The 22,293-nt window shown below is 56.5% G+C and overlaps 1 protein-coding gene and 1 long non-coding RNA gene across 2 annotated transcripts in view; both read right to left on the bottom strand.

Annotated features, from left to right (window-relative positions):
- Positions 1-5,694: 5,694 nt before the first annotated feature.
- LOC138734956 (IgGFc-binding protein-like) lies at positions 5,695-21,224 on the bottom strand. The gene is made up of 9 exons (XM_069882785.1): positions 20,730-21,224; positions 19,035-19,351; positions 16,823-17,228; positions 15,039-15,427; positions 13,559-14,081; positions 10,857-11,428; positions 9,189-9,735; positions 7,153-7,349; positions 5,695-6,077 (listed from the first exon to the last, which is right to left on the bottom strand). Exons 1-9 carry the CDS (start codon positions 21,028-21,030, stop codon positions 5,925-5,927), a joined length of 3,405 nt encoding a protein of 1,134 aa, XP_069738886.1. The 5' UTR covers positions 21,031-21,224; the 3' UTR covers positions 5,695-5,924.
- Positions 21,225-21,275: 51 nt separating this feature from the next.
- The window catches only part of LOC138734958 (uncharacterized), a 7,931-nt gene continuing 6,913 nt past the window's right edge, over positions 21,276-22,293 (bottom strand). The window contains exon 3 of the long non-coding RNA XR_011339656.1: positions 21,276-21,335. This is a non-coding gene — a long non-coding RNA (uncharacterized lncRNA). The remainder of the gene's footprint in view (positions 21,336-22,293) is intronic.

Raw genomic sequence — 22,293 nt, 5'->3', positions numbered from 1 at the left:
TGGGGACCCCCAGGTTGGTCTCAGAGACCCCAAACCAGGCTCAGGGCCCCCCAGGTTGGTCTCAGTGACCCCAAACCTGGTCTGGGGACCCCCAGGTTGGTCTCAGAGACCCCAAACCAGGCTCAGGGACCCCCAGGTTGGTCTCAGTGACCCCAAACCTGGTCTGGGGACCCCCAGGTTGGTCTCAGGGACCCCAAACCTGGATTGGGGACCCCCAAGGTGATCTCAGGGACCCCAGATCAGGCTCAGGGCCCCCCAGGTTGGTCTCAGAGACCCCAAATCAGGCTCAGAGACCCCCAGGTTGGTCTCAGGGACCCCAAATCAGGATCAGGGACCCCAAATGAGGCTCAGCGACCCCCAAAGTGAGCTGAGAGACCACAAACCAGGCTCAAGAACCCCCAGGGTGAGCTCAGAGACCCCTAACCAGGCTCAGGGACCCCCAAACCAGACTCAGGGACCCCCATTCTTGGCTCAGGGACCCCAAACCGGGATTGGGGAACCCCAAGATGGGCTCAGGGCCCCCCCAGGTTGGTCTCAGGGACCCCAGACCAGGCTCAGGGACCCCCATTCTTGGCTCAGGGACCCCAAACCTGGTCTGGGGACCTCCAGGTTGGTCTCAGGGACCCCAAACCAGGCTCAGGGACCCCCAAGGTGGTCTCAAAGACCCCAAATCAGGCTCAGGGCCCCCCGGGTTGGTCTCAGTGACCCCAAACCAGGTCTGGGGACCCCAAGGTGGTCTCAGAGACCCCAGACCAGGCTCAGGGCCCCCCAGGTTGGTCTCAGTGACCCCAAACCAGGCTCAGAGACCCCAAACCAGGCTCGGGGACCCCCATTCTTGGATCAGAGACCCCGAACCAGGCTCAGGAACCCCCAAACCAGGCTCGGGGACCCCCATTCTTGGATCAGAGACCCCGAACCAGGCTCAGGGACCCCCAAACCAGGCTCGGGGACCCCCATTCTTGGATCAGAGACCCCGAACCAGGCTCAGGAACCCCCAAACCAGGCTCGGGGACCCCCATTCTTGGATCAGAGACCCCGAACCAGGCTCAGAGACCCCCAAACCAGGCTCAGGGACCCCCATTCTTGGCCCAGGGACACCAAACCTGGTCTGGGGACCTCCAGGTTGGTCTCAGGGACCCCAAACCAGGCTCAGGGACCCCCAAGGTGGTCTCAGAGACCCCAAATCAGGCTCAGGGACCCCCAAGATGCGCTCAGGGACCCCCAAGTTGGGCTCAGAGACCCCTAACAAGGCTCAGAGACCCCCAAACCAGGCTCAGGGACCCCCATTCTTGACTCAGAGACCCCAAACCAGGCTCAGGGCCCCCCCAGGTTGGTCTCAGAGCCCCCAAACCAGGACTAAGGGATCCCAGCCCCCCCCCCCCAAAATTCTTCTCCGTCCCCCCCCCGAGGCGTCGCTGAGGCGGGTTTGGGGGTTGTGGGGGGGGCCGGGGACCCATTTTCTCTGGCAGCTCCGTCCTCCCCCCGCGGCCTCGCGGAACAAAGCGTCGACTGAGCGCGGAACAGGGCGACCATTCTGCTTCCAAGAGTTTGGGGGGGGTGGGGGGGGGGGGGGACCGAGCCCTTTGTCCCCCCCCCCCCACGCCGGACCCCGCGGAGCCACTCGGGACGCGGGGCACGTCCAGAACCAGGCGATCCAAAAAAACAAAACAAAAAACCCCACAAACAACAAAAAAAAAAATAACCAACGCCTCGGGTTTGGCTCCGAAAAAATGTGAAAACGGGTTTTCGGGGGCGAAAACAAGGCTGGGAGGGGGGGGAAATGAAGGGGGGTGGAAAGGGATCGGGGCCAAACGGGGTGGGAAGGGAAAAAAATGGGTTTGAAAAGGTGAAACGGGGCTTAAAGGGGACAAATCGGGGCCTAAAGGGGGTAGAAAGGGGCCAAGGGGGGAAAAATCGTGAAAAAATTGGTTTTAAAAGGGTGAAATGGGGCCTAAAGGGGACAAATCGGGGCCTAAAGGGGGTAAAAAGGGGCCAAGGGGAGAAAAATCATGAAAAAATTGGTTTAAAAAGGTGAAACGGGGCCTAAAGGGGATAAATCGGGGCCTAAAGGGGGTAGAAAGGGGCCAAGGGGGGAAAAATCATGAAAAAACAAGTTTTAAAAGGGTGAAATGGGGCCTAAAGGGGACAAATTGGGGCCTAAAGGGGGTAGAAAGGGGCCAAGGGGGGAAAATCGTGAAAAAATTGGTTTAAAAAGGGTGAAATGGGGCCTAAAGGGGACAAATCGGGGCCTAAAGGGGATAGAAAGGGGCCAAGGGGGGAAAAATTGTGAAAAAACAGGTTTTAAAAGGGTGAAATGGGGCCTAAAGGGGACAAATCGGGGCCTAAAGGGGGTAGGAAGGGGCCAAGGGGGGAAAAATCATGAAAAAATTGGTTTTAAAAGGGTGAAATGGGGCCTAAAGGGGACAAATCGGGGCCTAAAGGGGGTAAAAAGGGGCCAAGGGGAGAAAAATCATGAAAAAATTGGTTTAAAAAGGTGAAACGGGGCCTAAAGGGGATAAATCGGGGCCTAAAGGGGGTAGAAAGGGGCCAAGGGGGGAAAAATCATGAAAAAACAAGTTTTAAAAGGGTGAAATGGGGCCTAAAGGGGACAAATTGGGGCCTAAAGGGGGTAGAAAGGGGCCAAGGGGGGAAAATCGTGAAAAAATTGGTTTAAAAAGGGTGAAATGGGGCCTAAAGGGGACAAATCGGGGCCTAAAGGGGATAGAAAGGGGCCAAGGGGGGAAAAATTGTGAAAAAACAGGTTTTAAAAGGGTGAAATGGGGCCTAAAGGGGACAAATCGGGGCCTAAAGGGGGTAGGAAGGGGCCAAGGGGGGAAAAATCATGAAAAAAATGGTTTTAAAAGGGTGAAATGGGGCCTAAAGGGGATAAATTGGGGCCTAAAGGGGGTAGAAAGGAGCCAAAGGGAGAAAAATCATGAAAAAAATGGTTTAAAAAGGTGAAACAGGGCCTAATGGGGACAAATCGGGGCCTAAAGGGGGTAGAAAGGGGCCAAGTGGGGAATAATCTTGAAAAAATTGGGTTTGAAAGGGTGAAACGGGGCCTAAAGGGGACAAATCGGGGCCTAAAGGGGGTAGAAAGGGGCCAAGTGGGGAAAAATCATGAAAAAATTGGTTTTAAAAGGTGAAACGGGGCCTAAAGGGGACAAATCGGGGCCTAAAGGGGGTAGAAAGGGGCCAAGTGGGGAAAAATCGTGAAAAAAATGGTTTAAAAAGGGTGAAATGGGGCCTAAAGGGGATAAATTGGGTCCTAAAGGGGGTAGAAAGGGGCCAAGGGGGGAAAATCGTCAATAAAAAAGGTTTTAAATGGGTGAAATGGGGCCTAAAGGAGACAAATCGGGGCCTAAAGGGGTAGAAAGGGGCCAAGGGGGGGGAAATAATGAAAAATCAGGTTTTAAAAGGGTGAAACAGGGCCTAAAGTGGACAAATCGGGGCCTAAAGGGGGTAGAAAGGGGCCAAAGGGGGGAAAAATCATGAAAAAACAGGTTTTAAAAGGGTGAAACGGGGCCTAAATGGGATAAATTGGGGCCTAAATGGGGTAGAAAGGGGCCAAGGGGGGAAAAATTGTGAAAAAACAGGTTTTAAAAGGTGAAATGGGGCCTAAAGGGGATAAATTGGGGCCTAAAGGGGGTACAAAGGGGCCAAGGGGGGAAAAATCTTGAAAAAATTGGTTTTAAAAGGGTGAAACGGGGCCTAAAGGGGACAAATCGGGGCCTGAAGGGGGTAGGAAGGGGCCAAGGGGGGAAAATCATGAAAAAAAAGGTTTTAAAAAGGTAAAATGGGGCCTAAAGGGGCCAAATCGGGGTCCAAACGGGGCTGAATCGGGGGCCAAATGGAGCAGAAAGTCCTCGGGGACCTCTCGAAGGGTTTTGGGGGTCCCTACAGGGGTCTTGAGGGTCCTAGATGGCTCCTCGGCGGCTCTAGATGGGTCTGGGGGCCTTTCGGTGGGTCCTGGGGGTCTCTAGAGGGGTCCAAAGTGTCTCAGAAGAGGTCCTGGTGGTCCTCGAAGGGTCCTGGAAGCCTTCAAGGGGTTCCAGGGGGATCTAGAATGATCTGGAAGGTCCCAGAAGGGTCGTGGGGGTCCAAGTTGGGTCCTAGAAGGCCCTAAAGGGGTCGCAGGGGGCTCTAGAGGGGTCCTGGTGGTCCTAGAAGGGGTCGTAGAAGGTATTTGAGGGGTTCCAGGTGGATCTAGAGGGGTCCAGAAGGTCCCAGAGGGGTCCTGGGGGTCTCCAAAGGGGTCCTGGAGGGTCCAAGTGGTGCTTTTGGAGGTTCTCGAGGGAGTTTTGGGGTCCCTGGTGTCATTTTTGGGGGTCCCTGGGTCAGTTTTTGGTGTCACTTGGTTGGATTTGGAGGTTCCTGAGCAGGTTTTGGGGTCCCTGGGTGGGTTTGGGAGGTTCTCGAGGTGGTTTTGGGGTCCCTGGTGTCATTTTTGGGGGTCCCTGGGTCAGTTTTTGGTGTCACTTGGTTGGATTTGGAGGTTCCTGAGCAGGTTTTGAGGTCCCTGGGTGGGTTTGGGAGGTTCTCGAGGTGGTTTTGGGGGTCCCTGGGTCAGTTTTTGGTGTCACTTGGTTGGATTTGGAGGTTCCTGAGCAGGTTTTGGGGTCCCTGGGTGGTTTGGAAGGTTCTCGAGGTGGTTTTGGGGTCCCTGGTGTCATTTTTGGGGGTCCCTGGGTCAGTTTTTGGTGTCACTTGGTTGGATTTGGAGGTTCCTGAGCAGGTTTTGGGGTCCCTGGGTGGTTTGGAAGGTTCTCGAGGTGGTTTTGGGGGTCCCTGGGTCAGTTTTTGGTGTCACTTGGTTGGATTTGGAGGTTCCAGAGCAGGTTTTGAGGTCCCTGGGTGGGTTAGGGAGGTTCTCAAGGTGGTTTTGGGGTCCCTGGTGTCATTTTTGGGGGTCCCTGGGTCAGTTTTTGGTGTCACTTGGTTGGATTTGGAGGTTCCTGAGCAGGTTTTGGGGTCCCTGGGTGGTTTGGAAGGTTCTCGAGGTGGTTTTGGGGTCCCTGGTGTCATTTTTGGGGTCCCTGGGTCAGTTTTTGGTGTCACTTGGTTGGATTTGGAGGTTCCTGAGTAGGTTTTGGGGTCCCTGGGTGGGTTTGGGAGGTTCTTGAGGTAGTTTTGGGGTCCCTGGTGTCATTTTTGGGGGTCCCTGGGTCAGTTTTTGGTGTCACTTGGTTGGATTTGGAGGTTCCAGAGCAGGTTTTGGGGTCCCTGGGTGGTTTGGAAGGTTCTCGAGGTGGTTTTGGGGTCCCTGGGTCAGTTTTTGGTGTCACTTGGTTGGATTTGGAGGTTCCTGAGCAGGTTTTGGGGTCCCTGGGTGGTTTGGAAGGTTCTCGAGGTGGTTTTGGGGTCCCTGGTGTCATTTTTGGGGGTCCCTGGGTCAGTTTTTGGTGTCACTTGGTTGGATTTGGAGGTTCCTGAGCAGGTTTTGGGGTCCCTGGGTGGTTTGGGAGCTTCTCAAGGTGGTTTTGGGGTCCCTGGTGTCATTTTTGGGGGTCCCTGGGTCAGTTTTTGGAGGTTCCTGAGCAGGTTTTGGGGTCTCCTGGGTGGGTTTGGGAGGTTCTTGAGGTAGTTTTGGGGTCTCCTGGGTGGGTTTGGGAGGTTCTTGAGGTGGTTTTGGGGTCCCTGGTGTCATTTTTGGGGTGGGAAGAGGAGAAACCATCAAAGAACGATCCATTTCTTCTCATTTTCGTGCCTTTAGTCCAGAAGGAACCAAGGAACCACAACGATTTGGGGTGAGAAACAGGGATTTGGGGTCTGCTGGGAAGAACACGGAGTGGTCCCAGTCCCACCACGAGGCCCCAGTCCCACCAGGATTCTCCATCCCAACCCCTCCCAGATGCCCTCAATCCCCATCATGTTCCTCTCATCTGGAAGTCTCCAAGATGCTTCCAGCTCTTCGTGAAGAACCTTCAAGGTCCTCCTGGAGCCAGGCAGGTCCTCTGGCCATCCCGGATCTCGCATCCCGAGGAGCATCCGGAGGCCTCGCAGAGGAGGGTGCTCTGAAGGTAGCAGGTGCAGCGTTGGGTGCAGTTCCCCACCAGGAGGCTCTCCATCACCTGGAGGTCCAAAAAGACCTTGGACATCAGCATCTCCAGCTCCTCTTCCCATGGAAACCCCTCATTTCCAACCCCCCGTGGTGCCCTCATCCCATGGCATCTCCAAACTCATGGTTTCATCAACCCTGGTGGCTCCAACTCATGGTTTCATCAACCTTAGTGGCTCAAACTCATGGTTTCTCCAACCCCGGTGGCTCCAACTCATGGTTTCTCCAACCCTGGTGGCTCAAACTCATGGTTTCATCAACCCTGGTGGCTCCAACTCATGGTTTCTCCAACCCTGGTGGCTCCAACTCATGGTTTCTCCAACCCTGGTGGCTCCAACTCATGGTTTCTCCAACCCTAGTGACTCCAACTCATGGTTTCATCAACCCTAGTGGCTCCAACTCATGGTTTCTCCAACCCTGGTGGCTCCAACTCATGGTTTCTCCAACCCTGGTTGCTCCAACTCATGGTTTCTCCAACCCTAGTGGCTCCAACTCATGTTTTCTCCAACCCTAGTGGCTCCAACTCATGGTTTCATCAACCCTGGTGGCTCCAACTCATGGTTTCTCCAACCCTGGTGGCTCCAACTCATGGTTTCATCAACCCTGGTGGCTCCAACTCATGGTTTCTCCAACCCTAGTGGCTCCAGCTCATGGTTTCTCCAACCCTGGTGGCTCAAACTCATGGTTTCATCAACCCTAGTGGCTCCAACTCATGGTTTCTCCAACCCTGGTGGCTCCAACTCATGGTTTCTCCAACCCTGGTGGCTCCAACTCATGGTTTCTCCAACCCTAGTGGCTCCAACTCATGGTTTCATCAACCCTGGTGGCTCCAACTCATGGTTTCTCCAACCCTGGTGGCTCCAACTCATGGTTTCTCCAACCCTGGTGGCTCCAACTCATGGTTTCTCCAACCCTGGTGGCTCCAACTCATGGTTTCTCCAACCCTGGTGGCTCAAACTCATGGTTTCATCAACCCTGGTGGCTCCAACTCATGGTTTCTCCAACCCTGGTGGCTCCAACTCATGGTTTCTCCAACCCTGGTGGCTCCAACTCATGGTTTCTTCACCCCGTGGTGTCTCCAAGCCTACCTGGAGGTAGCGTCCGTGGTGGAAGCAGCCGCAGGTGCTGGGGAGGACGCAGCGGTGGCCGTCGCTGTAGAAGCCCTGGGCGCACCTGCAGCCCTCGAAGCAGGGGACGCGGTGGCAGGGGACGCGGTGGCCCAGGAGGGCGCAGCCGCCCTGGCAGGTCCCGGCGCACAGGGAGTAGGAGCTGTGGTCGCCGCAGGGAAGGGCTGGAGAGGACCACCAGGTGGGGATCTCAACCCCGTCTCGTGCTTCCAACTTCATCCCGTGGTCCCAATCCCGTCTCCGTCCCATGGTTCCAACCTTCTCCCATGGTCCCAATCCCATCTCCACCTCGTGGTTCCAACCTCATCCCATGGTTCCAACCTCATCCCATGGTTCCATCTCCATCCCATGATCTCATCTCCATCCCATGGTTCCATCTTCATCCCATGATCCCATCTCCATCCCATGGTTCCATCTCCATCCCATGGTTCCCATCCCATCTCCATCCCATGGTCCCATCTCCATCCCATGGTTCCATCTCCATTCCATGGTTCCCATCCCATTTCCATCCATGGTCCCATCTCCATCCCATGGTTCCAACCTCATCCTATGGTTCCCATCCCATTTCCATCCATGGTCCCATCTCCATCCCATGGTTCCAACCTCATCCTATGGTTCCCATCCCATCTCCATCCATGGTCCCATCTCCATCCCATGGTTCCAACCTCATCCTATGGTTCCCATCCCATCTCCATCCATGGTCCCATCTCCATCCCATGGTTCCATCTCCATCCCATGGTTCCCATCCCATCTCCATCCCATGGTCCCATCTCCATTCCATGGTTCCAACCTCATCCCATGGTTCCCATCCCATCTCCATCTCATGGTCCCATCTCCATCCCATGGTTCCAACCTCATCCTATGGTCCCTGTCCCATCTCCATCCATGGTCCCATCTCCATCCCATGGTCCCATCTCCATCCCATGGTTCCATCTCCATTCCATGGTTCCCATCCCATTTCCATCCATGGTCCCATCTCCATCCCATGGTTCCAACCTCATCCTATGGTTCCCATCCCATCTCCATCCATGGTCCCATCTCCATCCCATGGTTCCAACCTCATCCTATGGTTCCCATCCCATCTCCATCCATGGTCCCATCTCCATCCCATGGTTCCATCTCCATCCCATGGTTCCCATCCCATCTCCATCCCATGGTCCCATCTCCATTCCATGGTTCCAACCTCATCCCATGGTTCCCATCCCATCTCCATCTCATGGTCCCATCTCCATCCATGGTCCCATCTCCATCCCATGGTCCCGTCTCCATCCCCTGGTTCCAATCCCATCCCATGGTCCCAGTCCCATCTCCATCCATGGTCCCAGTCCCATCTCCATCCATGGTCCCAATCCCATCTCCATCAACAGTCTCAATCCCATCCCATGGTCCCAATCCCATCTCCATCCATGGTCTCATCTCCATCCCATGGTTCCAATCCCATCTCCACCTCGTGGTTCCAACCTCATCCCATGGTTCCGACCTCATCCTGTGGTTCCCATCCCATCTCCACCCCATGGTTCCAATCTCATCCCATGGTCCCATCTCCATCCATGGTCCCAATCCCATCTCCATCCATGGTCCCATCTCCATCCATGGTCCCAATCCCATCTCCATCCATGGTCCCATCTCCATCCACGGTCCCATCTCCATCCATGGTCCCATCTCCATCCATGGTCCCAATCCCATCTCCATCCATGGTCCCATCTCCATCCACGGTCCCAATCCCATCCCACGGTCCCAATCCCATCTCCATCCATGGTCCCACCTCCATCTATGGTCCCATCTCCATCCATGGTCCCAATCCCATCTCCATCCATGGTCCCATCTCCATCCATGGTCCCACCTCCATCCATGGTCCCAATCCCATCTCCATCCATGGTCCCACCTCCGTCTATGGTCCCATCTCCATCCATGGTCCCAATCCCACCTCCATCCACGGTCCCGACCTCATCCCCACGACCCCACCTCCACCTCTCCACCCCGATCCCACCCACGCCACTCACGGCAGAAGCTCTCGTTCCTCCACTTCTCCAGGGTGGCTCCGGCCTCCTGACAAGCCACCGCGTAGGCCTGGAGACTCCGGCACAGGGCGTCCGTCCCCCCGGCCTCCCCCGCCACCACCTCCTGGAGACAATTCTCCAGGAATTCCTTGGGATCCACCTCCCCGTGGCACCCGCTGAAGGGCCCCGGGGCCACCACCAGCATCTCACACGACGTCTCCACCTCATGGAGCCCGGTGGCTTCCGGAGGGTGGACCAGGCACGTTCTACAGCCCCCGGAGCACGGGATGGACCCGTTGGGCGTCTTCCAAGCCTCCATTGGAGCTCGGATGGCGTCGAGGTCGTTGTCCTCGTGGCCGTCGAAGTCCCCGCAGAGGCCACCGGTTTTCCCGGAGAAGGAGCCGGGGACGGTGACCAAGAGGATGGAGGTGGCCGCGTAGACGACCCGGAGGCCCCAGGGGGTTTGGAGGACGATGGAGTTGCCTTCGCGGAGCAGCCAGGTCTCCCCGTCGCCCACGGAGAGAGGGAGGACGCGGGGCTCGCCGTCCACCTGGGGAGAAGAGACGGAGGGTGAGGACCTGGAGGGGGAGGAGAAGGAAGGTCTTGAAGAGGTTTTTGGAGGAGATGGAGAAGAAGGAAGGTCTCGGAGAGGTTTTTGAGGGCGATGGGAGAAGGAGGAAGGTCTCAAAGAGGTTTTTGGAGGAGATGGAAGAAGGAGGAGGATCTCAGAGGGGTTTTTGGAGGAGATGGGAGAAGAAAGAAGGTCTCAGAGCGGTTTTTGAGGGCAATGGGAGAAGGAGGAAGGCCTTGAAGAGCTTTTTGGAGGAGATGGAAGAAGGAGGAGGATCTCAGAGGGGTTTTTGGAGGAGATGGGAGAAGGAGGAAGGTCTCAGAGGGGTTTTTGAGGGAGATGGGAGAAGGAGTAGGATCTCAAAGAGCTTTTTGAGGGAAATGAGAGAAGGAGGAAGGTCTTGAAGAGCTTTTTGGAGGAGATGGAAGAAGGAGGAGGATCTCAGAGGGGTTTTTGGAGGAGGTGGAAGAAGGAGGAAGGTCTCGAAGAGGTTTTTGAGGGAGATGGGAGAAGGAGGAAGGCCTTGAAGAGGTTTTTGGAGGAGATGGAAGAAGGAGGAGGATCTCAGAGGGGTTTTTGGAGGAGATGGGAGAAGGAGGAAGGCCTTGAAGAGCTTTTTGGAGGAGATGGAAGAAACAGGAGGATCTCAGAGGGGTTTTTGGAGGAGATGGGAGAAGGAGGAAGGTCTCGGAGAGGTTTTTGAGGGCAGTGGGAGAAGGAGGAGGATCTCAAAGAGGTTTTTGGAGGAGATGGGAGGAGGAGGAGGATCTCAGAGGGGTTTTTGGAGGAGATGGGAGAAGGAGGAAGGTCTCAAAGAGGTTTTTGAGGGAAATGGGAGAAGGAGGAGGATCTCAAAGAGGTTTTTGGAGGAGATGGGAGAAGGAGGAAGGTCTCAGAGAGGTTTTTGAGGGAAATGGGAGAAGGAGGAGGATCTCAGAGAGGTTTTTGAGGGAGATGGGAGAAGGAGGAAGGTCTCAAAGAGGTTTTTGGAGGAGATGGGAGAAGGAGGAAGGTCTTGGAGAGGTTTTTGAGGGAGATGGGAGAAGGAGGAAGGTCTCGGAGAGCTTTTTGGAGGAGTTTGACCTCCACCAACCCCTCACCTCAACTCTCCACCTCATTCCGCTCCTCATGGAGACCCTGGAGCCCTCCACGAGCACGGAGACGCCTCCGTCCTCCTCCACCACCACCTCCAGCCGGCGGCCACCCCCTTCCTCCTCGCCGACCTCCACCAGGAGGTCCCTACAGGCCCTTCGGAAGGCGACGTTGGCCCCGTCGAAGGTCACCAAGCGGCGGCTTCCGACGAGGAGAAGAAGACACCGGCCGCGTCTCTCGCTGTGACAAGCCCGGATGCCGTTCTCCACGCCACACCGGTGGCCGGGAGGACACGGGGCCTCCCAGCAGGTCACCGTCCCCTTTTCCGTGCAGCGACACCTCTTGGAGCAACCGTCCTGGGGGTAGAAGTCTTCTCCTGGCCGGTGGTAACGTCCCTCGTGGTGGCAACCGCAGTTCTCCGGAGACACGCAACGTTCTCCGCTGAGGACCAACCCTTGGTCGCAGAAACAACCTTCCACCCCGGGGAGGTCGCAGGCCTCTTGGAGGACGCGGGGACCGCACGTGGCGGGACACGAGGTCCCGTTGAGGAGGTAGTGGGAGCGCGGGGGGCAGGCGGGAGCTGGGGGAGAAGGGAAAGAGGAGGGTTGGGACCTTGGGGTGGGGTGGGACGGAGATCAAGACCTCCAGTCAGCTCGATTCAACGTGTTATGGGGTCTCCTTGAGGTCTTCTCCTCCGTGGAGCATCTAAGTTCCTTCTAAATCCCTCAAACCAGGTGGAATCATCAAGATTTTACCCCTGGGGTGAACTTGGATGGAGATTCATGGATCATCCAACCCCTTCTTGACCCCCAATCCTCTCAACTCAAGGTGTTATGGGGTCTCCTTGAGGTCCTCTCCTCCGTGGAGCATCTAAGTTCCTTCTAAATCCCTCAAACCAGGTGGAATCATCAAGATTTTAGGACTGGGGGGACCTTGGATGGAGATTCATGGATCATCCAACCCCTTCTTGACCCCCAATCCTCTCAACTCAAGGTGTTATGGGGTCTCCTTGAGTTCCTCTCCTCCGTGGAGCATCTAAGTCCCACCTGAACCCCTCAAACCAGGTGGAATCATCAAGATTTTAGCTCTGAGGTGACCTTGGATGGAGATTCATGGATCATCCAACCCCTTCTTGACCCCCAATAAGCTCAACTCAAGGTGTTATGGGGTCTCCTTGAGTTCTTCTCCTCCATGGAGCATCGAAGTTCCTTCTAAATCCCTCAAACCAGGTGGAATCATCAAGATTTTAGGACTGGGGGGACCTTGGATGGAGATTCATGGATCATCCAACCCCTTCTTGACCCCCAATCAGCTCAACTCAAGGTGTTATGGGGTCTCCTTGAGTTCCTCTCCTCCGTGGAGCATCTAAGTCCCACCTGAACCCCTCAAACCAAGTGGAATCATCAAGATTTTAGCTCTGAGGTGACCTTGGATGGAGATTCATGGATCATCTAACCCCTTCTTGACCCCAAATCAGCTCAACTCAACATGTTATGAGGTTTTTCTTCTTCTAACTAGACCAGGTGAAGATCTCAACTCATGATCTTGGCTGGAGACCCTCACCTCAGGCTTTTCCTCCTCAAACTAGATGAGAAGAAGACCTCAAATCATGATCCTCCTCACCTGAGGATGCTTCTAGGACCCTCTCGACCCCATCTGAGATGGAACCCACCACCCTGAGGACCCTCCCGCTCCAACCCCATTGCCTGGAGACCCCAAATCCAGGAGTTCCCACCTCCAAAGACCTCAAATCATGATCCTCCTCATCTGAGGATGCTTCTAGGACCCTCTCGACCCCATCTGAGATGGAACCCACCACCCTGAGGACCCTCCTGCTCCAACCCCATTGCCTGGAGACCCCAAATCCAAGAGTTCCCACCTCCAAAGACCTCAAATCATGATCCTCCTCACCTGAAGATGCTTCTAGGTCCCTCTTGACCCCATCTGAGATGGAACCCACCACCCTGAGGACCCTCCTGCTCCAACCACATTGCCTGGAGACCCCAAATCCAGGAGTTTCCACCTCCAAAGACCTCAAATCATGATCCTCCTCATCTGAGGTTGCTCCCATCTCCCTCTCGACCCCATCTGAGATGGAACCCACCACCCTGAGGACCCTCCTGCTCCAACCACATTGCCTGGAGACCCCAACCCAAGGGTTTTTCCTGCTCCTGGACCCCCCGGTCCCACCCACCGCAGATGTTCTTGGACCTCCAGGCCTCCAGGAGCCCCCAAATCCAGGAGTTTCCACCTCCAAAGACCTCAAATCATGATCCTCCTCATCTGAGGTTGCTCCCATCTCCCTCTCGACCCCATCTGAGATGGAACCCACCACCCTGAGGACCCTCCTGCTCCAACCCTGTTGGCTGGAGACCCCAAATCCAGGAGTTTCCACCTCCAAAGACCTCAAATCATGATCCTCCTCATCTGAGGATGCTTCTAGGACCCTCTTGACCCCATCTGAGATGGAACCCACCACCCTGAGGACCTTCCTGCTCCAACCCCATTGCCTGGAGACCCCAAATCCAAGAGTTTCCACCTCCAAAGACCTCAAATCCTGATCCTCCTCATCTGAGGATGCTTCTAGGTCCCTCTCGACCCCATCTGAGATGGAACCCACCACCCTGAGGACCCTCCCGCTCCAACCCCGTTGCCCGGAGCCCCCAACCCAAGGGTTTTTCCTGCTCCTGGACCCCCCGGTCCCACCCACCGCAGACGTTCTTGGACCTCCAGGCCTCCAGGACCCCCCCGGCCTCCTGGCAGGCGGCGGCGTAGCCCGTCAGGGCCCCGCAGACGACGCTCCGGTGGCCTCGGAAGACGCAATAGTCGTGGACGCAAGCTTGGAAGAAGCTCTCGGGCTCCACCAGGAGGTGACAAGGCCGGAAAGGTCCACGGCGGGAGAGGAGGAGGCCACATTCCTCCTCGGTGACCCTCTGCTTGCGGGCGATGACCTCGCGGTGGGAGCAAGGAGGAGGAGGAGGAGGAGGAGGAGGCTCCTCGCAAGGTCCCGAGGTGGTGGGGACGTCATTACGGGGGTCACCATCGAAGTCCCCGCAGAGGCCGCAGAGGGAGCCCGAGTAGGAGGAGGGGACGGCGACCGCCACGTGGCTTTGGCCGTCGAAGGAGACCCTCAAGCCGAAGGAGGAGACCAAGGAGGTTCCCCAGCCCCGGCGGGAGACGGAGACGGAGCCACCGGGGAGGAGGTGGGGGAGGTGGACCAGGAGGTCGTCGACCTGGGAGGGAGAGAAGGGGGCGTTGGGGGAGGTGGAGGTTGAGTTGGAGAACCTCGAGTTGAGGGGAGGTGGGGGGGGGGGACCAGAAAGGAGACTCAGAGGTGAAGGGGAAGCTCAAGTGGAGCTCCAGGCCCCAACTCAGCTCCAAACTCAAGCTCAACATCGTCTCCAACCTCAACCTCAACTCAACCTCAACCTCAACTCAACCTCAACCTCATCTCCAACCTCAACCTCGTCTCCAACCTCAACCTCATCTCCAACCTCAACCTCATCTCCATCCTCAACCTCAACCCAACCTCAACCTCGTCTCCAACCTCAACCTCATCTCCAACCTCAACCTCATCTCCAACCTCAACCTCAACCCAACCTCAACCTCAACGTCGTCTCCAACCTCAACCTCATCTCCAGCCTCAACCTCATCTCCAGCCTCAACCTCATCTCCAACCTCAACCTCAACCCAACCTCAACCTCATCTCCAACCTCAACCTCGTCTCCAACCTCAACCTCATCTCCAACCTCAACCTCATCTCCAACCTCAACCTCAACCCAACCTCAACTTCATCTCCAACCTCAACCTCAACCTCAACCCAACCTCATCTCCAACCTCAACCTCATCTCCAACCTCAACCTCATCTCCAACCTCAACCTCGTCTCCAACCTCAACCTCAACCCAACCTCAACCTCATCTCCAACCTCAACCTCATCTCCAACCTCAACCTCAACTCAACCTCAACCTCATCTCCAACCTCAACCTCGTCTCCAACCTCAACCCAACCTCAACCTCAACCCAACCTCAACTCCAACCTCAACCTCATCTCCAGCCTCAACCTCGTCTCCAACCTCAACCTCATCTCCAATTCCAACCCCAACTCCATCTCCAACCCCAACCTCCACCTCAACCTCATTCCAACCCCTCTCCCACCACCCCCTGTGTCCCCAGGTCCCCCCGGAGCTCACCAAGGCCCTTCCTGGGAAGCGGTGGCTGAGGGTGACGTTGTGCCCGTGGACGTGGACCTTCACGGAGCGAGCGGTGGCTCCGCCGTGGGGCCTCCTGCCCTCGTTCTTCACCCACACCCTGAAGGCCACGAGCTCCTGCGAGGCCTCGCACGTCCCCACCAGCTCCTGGAGGCAGCTCCCTCCGAAGCTTCCGTGATGTCCATCGAAGCTCACGTAGCTCTGGTCCCTCCTGGTGCTGCATCTCCCGGACTTCTGGAGGTGACATCCCACCGCTTGGGACTCCCCGAGGCACCTCCGGGCCACGCAGCTTCCGTTGAGGAAGACGAAGCCCTGGTTGCACTCAGGGATCTCCTGGAAGGACTTGGAGACGTTCTCCGGGGAGGATGAAGCTGCGGGAGGGGAGGAGGAGGTGGTGGAACCAGGGTCTCCACCCCAGGAGGCACCAACGAGGCTGGAGAACTTCCCTATCCTGGAGATAAACCTCATCCTGGAGACCTTTCTCCATCCTGAAGACCTTCCCTGTCTTGGAGACCTTCCCCATCTTGAAGAACATCCCCATCTTGGAGACCTTCCTCATCTTTGAGACCTTCCAATCCCAATCCCTGCTCGGATCCCACCCCCAGAGCCACCTAGAAGACCTTAACCCCTCCCCAGATCCACCTAGAAGACCTCAATCCCACCTCAGATCCCAATCCCACCTCAAATTTTGATCCCAGATCCACCTAGAAGACCTCAATCCCACCCCAAGATCCACCTAGAAGACCTTAATCCCACCCCGGATCCACCTAGAAGACCTTAATCCCACCCCAGAACCACCTAGAAGACCTTAATCCCACCCCAGATCCACCTAGAAGACCTTAATCCCACCCCAGAGCCACCTAGAAGACCTTACTCCCACCTCAGATCCCAATCCCAGCTCAAATCCCACCCCCAGAGCCACCTAGAAGACCTTAATTCCACCCTAGGAACCACCTAGAAGACCTTACTCCCACCTCAGATCCCAATTCCAGCTCAGATTCCACCCCCAGAGCCACCTAGAAGACCTTAACCCCTCCCCAGATCCACCTAGAAGACCTCAATCCCACCCCAGATCCACCTAGAAGACCTCAATCCCACCTCAGATCCCAATCCCACCTCAAATTTTGATCCCAGAGCCACCTAGAAGACCTCAATCCCACCCCAGATCCACCTAGAAGACCTCAATCCCACCCCAAGATCCACCTAGAAGACCTTAATCCCACCCCAGATCCACCTAGAAGACCTCAATCCCATCCCAGATCCACCTAGAAGACCTTAATCCCACCCCAAGAGCCACCTAGAAGACCTCAATCCCACCCCAGATCCACCTAGAAGACCTCAATCCCACCCCAGATCCCAATCCCACCTCAAATTTTGATCCCAGAGCCACCTAGAAGACCTTAATCCCACCCCAGATCCACCTAGAAGACCTTAATCCCACCCCCAGATCCACCTAGAAGACCTTAATCCCACCCCAGATCCACCTAGAAGACCTCAATCCCACCCCAGATCCACCTAGAAGACCTCAATCCCACCCCAGATCCACCTAGAAGACCTCAATCCCACCTCAGATCCCAATCCCACCTCAAATCCCACCCCCAGAGCCACCTAGAAGACCTTAACCCCACCCCAGATCCACCTAGAAGACCTCAATCCCACCTCAGATCCACCTAGAAGACCTTAATCCCACCCCAGGAACCACCTAGAAGACCTCAATCCCACCTCAGATCCCACTCCCAGCCCCTAATCCCCATCCCGGCTCTCACCGCATCCCTCCTCCCTCCTCCAGTCGGGAATGTCCACCCCTCTCCGTCCACAGGCCCTGGCGAAGCTCTCCAGCCCCCGGCACTCGCTCTGGTGGCCACAAGCCTCCTCCAAGCAGCCCTGGAGATGTTCCCGAGGTTCCACCAGGCCCCGGCACCTCCGGAAGAGCTCCCCGCGCGCCAAGCGGTGGCAGAAGGACCCGGAATCTTCTCCGGGAACGTCGCCGCAGAGGCCGCAGAGGCTCCCGGCGAGGCCTCCAGGGACGCTGAGGGTGGTGGAACCGTCGCGGTGGGTGACGCGGAGGGAGAAGTTGGTTTCCAGGAGGATCCCGGAGCCACCGCGGAGGCGGGAGAGCCGGAGGCGGCCGCCGAGGAAGGACGCCGGGAGGGGGATGGAGTCGTTGTTCACCTGGAGGGGGGAGGGGAGGGAGGTGGGACGGGGAAAATGGAGCTTGGAGGCTCTTGGAAGAGCTTGGAGGAGCTTGGAAGAGCCTGGAAGAACCTAGAAGATCATGGAAGAGCTTGGAGGAGCTTGGAAGAGCCTGGAAGAGCCTGGAAGAGCCTAGAAGATCATGGAAGATCTTGGAGGAGCTTGGAGGAGCTTGTGGAGGAGCCTGGAAGAGTTTTGAGGAACCTGGATAATCATGGAAGAGCTTGGAAGAGCCCAGAAGAGCCTGGAAGAGCCTGGAAGATCATGGAAGAGCTTGGAAGAGCCTGAAAGAGCTTGGAGAAACCTGGAAGAGCTTGGAAGAGCCTGGAAGAGCCTGGAGGAACCTGGAGGAACCTGGAAGAGCTTGGAAGAGCTTGGAGGAGCTTGGAGGAACCTGGAGGAACTTGGAGGAACCTGGAAGAGCCTGGAAGAGGTTGGAAGAGCCTGGAAGGTCTTGAAAGAGCTGGAAGAGCTTGGAAGAGCCTGGAAGAGCTTGGAGGAACCTGGAGGAACCTGGAAGAGCCTGAAAGGTCTTGAAAGAGCTGGAAGAGCTTGGAGGAACCTGGAGGAACCTGGAAGAGCTTGGAGAAACCTGGAAGAACCTGGAGGAACCTGGAAGAGCCTGGAAGAGCCTGGAAGAACCTGGAAGAGCCTGGAAGAACTTGGAAGAACCTGGAAGAGCCTGGAAGAACCTGGAAGAGGTTGGAAGAGCCTGGAAGGTCTTGAAAGAGCTTGAAGAGCTTGGAGGAACCTGGAAGAGCTTGGAAGAACCTGGAGGAACCTGGAAGAGCTTGGAGAAACTTGGAAGAACCTGAAGGAACCTGGAAGAGCCTGGAGGAACCTGGAAGAGCCTGGAAGAGCTTGGAGAAAACTGGAAGAACCTGGAGGAACCTGGAAGAGCTTGGAGGAACCTGAAAGAGCCTGGAAGAGCCTGGAAGAGCTTGGAGGAGCTTGGAGGAACCTGGAGGAACTTGGAGGAACCTGGAGGAGCCTGGAAGAACCTGGAGGAACCTGGAAGAGCCTGAAAGAGCCTGGAAGAGCCTGGAGGAACCTGGAAGAGCCTGGAAGAACCTGGAAGAGGTTGGAAGAGCCTGGAAGGTCTTGAAAGAGCTGGAAGAGCTTGGAGGAACCTGGAAGAGCTTGGAGGAACCTGGAGGAACCTGGAAGAGCTTGGAGAAACTTGGAAGAACCTGGAGGAACCTGGAAGAGCCTGGAGGAACCTGGAGGAATCTGGAAGAGGTTGGAAGAGCCTGGAAGGTCTTGAAAGAGCTGGAAGAGCTTGGAAGAGCCTGGAAGAGCTTGGAAGAACCTGGAAGAACCTGGAAGAGCCTGGAAGAGCTTGGAAGAACCTGGAGGAACCTGGAAGAGCCTGGGAGGTCTTTAAAGAGCTGGAAGAGCTTGGAAGAGCCTGGAAGAGCTTGGAAGAACCTGGAGGAACCTGGAAGAGCCTGGAAGGTCTTGAAAGAGCTGGAAGAGCTTGGAAGAACCTGGAGGAACCTGGAAGAGCCTGGAAGAGCCTGGAGGAACCTGGAGGAACCTGGAAGAGGCTGGAGGAACCTGGAGGAACCTGGAGGAACCTGGAAGAGGCTGGAGGAACCTGGAGGAACCTGGAGGAACCTGGAAGAGCCTGGAAGAGCCTGGAAGATCTTGGAGGAACCTGGAAGAGCCTGGAAGAACCTGGAGGAGCCTGGAGGAACCTGGAGGAGCCTGGAGGAGCCTGAAAGAGCTTGGAAGAGCTTGGAGAAGCCTGGAAGAGCCTGGAAGAGCCTGATCCACGTCCCTCACCTGGACGCGTCCCTCCTGGCCCCCGGCGGTGGCCACCGTGAGGTTGTAGACGCGGAGGAGCAAGGAGGAGCCCCCAGAGCTGGTGAGCTGGGCCTCCAGGCTGAAGGGTGGGACGGACGAAGGGTCCGGGTGGCATCTCCGGGCCAGGACGTAGCGACAGGGGACGGGGAGGGGGACGACGGAGCCGGAGAAGGTTCGGAGGTCCCGGTGGAGGCGGCAGGAGGCATCTGGGAGGGCTTCGCAGCGAGGGCGGCAGGAGAAGAGGCGGCAGCGGGAGCCCAGGGGGCAGCGGACGGTGTCGCAGGCGTTGGGGGCGTCTGGGAGGAGAAGGAGGAGGTTGGAACGGGGGCGACCAGGAGGGGACGGAGCTCCAGGAGAAGCCAAGGGGCCCTTGGAAGCCATGGAGCATCTGAGGAGACCTTGGAACCATGAGGAGCTTCCAACACTCCTATGGAATCTATGGAGCTTCGGATGCTGCCGTGGGACCCTGAGGAGCATCCAAGGCCACCTTGGAACCTATGGAGCATCTGAGGAGACCTTGGAACCCTGAGGAGCATCCAACACCCCTATGGAACCTATGGAGCATCCAAGGAGACCTTGGAACCTATGGAGCATCCAACACTCCTATGGAACCTATGGAGCATCTGAGGAGACCTTGGAACCCTGAGGAGCATCCAACACCCCTATGGAACCTATGGAGCATCCAAGGAGACCTTGGAACCTATGGAGCATCCAACACTCCCATGAAACCTTGAGGAGCATCCAACACTCCTATGGAACCTATGGAGCTTCTGATGTGGCCATGGGACCCTGAGGAGCATCCAAGGCCACCTTGGAACCTATGGAGCATCCAAGGCCACCTTGAAACCCTAAGGAGCATCCAACACTCCTATGGAACCTATGGAGCATCCAAGGCCACCTTGGAACTCTGAGGAGCATCCAAGGCCACCATGGAGCCTATGGAGCATCGAAGGCCACCTTGGAACCTATGGAGCATCTGAGGAGACCTTGGAACCCTGAGGAGCATCCAACACTCTTATGGAACCTATGGAGCATCCAAGGAGACCTTGGAACCCTGAGGAGCATCCAACACCCCTATGGAACCTATGGAGCATCCAACATCCCCATGGAACATTGAGGAGCTTCCAACACTCCTATGGAACCTATGGAGCATCCAAGGAGACCTTGGAACCCTGAGGAGCTCCCAACACTCCTATGGAACCTATAGAGCATCCAACACTCCTATGGAACCTATGGAGCATCCAAGGCCACCTTGAAACCCTAAGGAGCATCCAACACTCCCATGAAACCTTGAGGAGCATCCAAGGCCTCCTTGGAACCCTGAGGAGCATCCAAGGCCACCTTGAAACCCTAAGGAGCATCCAACATCCCCATGGAACCTTGGGGAGCATCCAACACCCCCATGGAACCTTGAGGAGCATCCAACATCCCCATGAAACCCTGAGGAGCATCCAACATCCCTATGGAACCTATGGAGCATCCAACACTCCTATGGAACCTATGGAGCTTCTGATGCTTCTATGGAGACTATGGAGCTTCTGATGCTACTATGGAACCCTGAGGAGCATCCAACACCCCCATGAAACCTTGAGGAGCATCCAATGTCCCCATGGAACCCTGAGGAGCATCCAACACCCCCATGGAACCCCTCGAGCTTCCAACCCCAGCGCTCACCGCACTCGCACTCCGCTCGGCTCCAGGAGGCCCCGTCCTGGCCGTAGGTGACCACGGCGAAGGTCCCGTTGAGGCGCTTGAGGCTGTGGCTCCCCGCTCGGTCCCCCAACGTCACCTCCCGCCACCAGAGCTCCTCGCCGGGCGCCCTCCGCCACCCGCGTCCCCCCAGGGCTTGGCCGTCCACGGTGACGTCCCCTCCGGGCCCCGCGGCCACCACGATGGTGGCATCTGGAGGGCTTCGCAGGCGGTAGGAGGCGCAGAAGTCGCCCAAGGGGCTGACGGCCACCGGGTTGGTCTTCATGAAGGTGGCGAAGACGGCGACGTCGGCGGTGGCCGCGATGGTCAAGGCTTGAGGCGGCCGGAGGGCGATGGGGGCCACCTGGCCGCCTCGTAGGGTGGTCCAGGAGGTGGTGGGGCCGGTGGAGACGCGGAGACGGGTGGTGGGAGCCTTGGAGAGGACGTAGGCGAGGGCCTCGGGGGCCACGGGGGCCACCAGGAAGCGTCGGCCCCACCGAGGGGGCGGGAGGGTGGGTGGGAGGAGGGGGCGTCGGGGGCCGAGGACGGAGGAGAAGAAGAGGTCGCGGGGAGGAGAAGCCGTGGAGGGAGCTGGAGGGAGAGACGGGGGGGGGGTGAGAAATAGGGAAATGGGGGGGAAAAGGGGGAAAGGGGGGGGAAATGGGGGGAAATGGGGGGAAAAAGGGGAGGAAAGGGTTAAAAAATAGGGGAGAAGGGGGTAAAATAGGGGGAAAGGGGGTAAAAAATAGGGGAGAAGGGGGTAAAACGGGGGTAAAGGGGGTAAAATAGGGGTAAAGGGGTAAAAAGGGGAGGAAGGGGTAAAAAATAGGGGAGAAGGGGGTAAAATAGGGGGGAAGGGGTAAAAAGGGGGAGAAAGGGGGTAAAAAATAGGGGAGAAGGGGTAAAATAGGGAAGTAAGGGGGAAAAAGGGGGAGAAAGGGGGTAAAAAGGGGGTAAAGGGGGTAAAATAGGGGTAAAGGGGGTAAAATAGGGGAGTAAGGGGGTAAAAAGGGAGTAAAGGGGTAAAAAGGGGAGGAAGGGGGTAAAAACTAGAGAGAATGGGGGTAAAACGGGGTAAAGGGGGTGAAAAGGGGGAGAAGGGGTAAAATAGGGGTAAAGGGGGTAAAAAATAGGGGAGAAGGGGTAAAATAGGGGGAAAGGGGTAAAAAGGGGAGGAAAGGGTTAAAAAATAGGGGAGAAGGGGGGTAAAATAGGGGGAAAGGGGGGAAAAAGGGGGGTAAAGGGGTAAAAAGGGGAGGAAGGGGGTAAAAAGTGGAGGAAGGGGGTAAAAAATAAGGGAGAAGGGGGTAAAATAGGGAGGAAGGGGAGAAAATAGGGGAGTAAGGGGTAAAATAGGGGGAAAGGGGGTAAAAAATAGGGGAGAAGGGGGTAAGAAGGGGAATAAGGGGGTAAAATAGGGGGAAGGGGAAAAAAGGGAGAGAAAGGGGTAAAAAATAGAGAGAATGGGGTAAAATAGGGAGAAATGGGGTAGAAAGGGGGTAAAAAGGGGTAAAAAGGGGGGTAAAAATAGGGGAGAAGGGGTAAAATA

The sequence above is a fragment of the Phaenicophaeus curvirostris genome, unplaced genomic scaffold (assembly GCF_032191515.1).
Source record: "Phaenicophaeus curvirostris isolate KB17595 unplaced genomic scaffold, BPBGC_Pcur_1.0 scaffold_333, whole genome shotgun sequence".
Lineage (NCBI taxonomy): Eukaryota > Metazoa > Chordata > Aves > Cuculiformes > Cuculidae > Phaenicophaeus > Phaenicophaeus curvirostris.
The sequence above is the reverse complement of the archived record's forward strand: the minus strand, read 5'-3'. Positions and strand labels throughout refer to the sequence as shown.

Coding starts and splice junctions, on each gene's coding strand:
- LOC138734956 (XM_069882785.1), bottom strand. CDS start 21,030: ATGAAGACCAACCCGGTGGCCGTCAGCCCCTTGGGCGACTTCTGCGCC. Junction 17,229..19,034: donor GCCAGGAGGGACGCGTCCAG/GTGAGGGACGTG, acceptor TCCCCCCTCCAG/GTGAACAACGACTCCATCCC. Junction 14,082..15,038: donor GCTTCCCAGGAAGGGCCTTG/GTGAGCTCCGGG, acceptor TCTCCCTCCCAG/GTCGACGACCTCCTGGTCCA.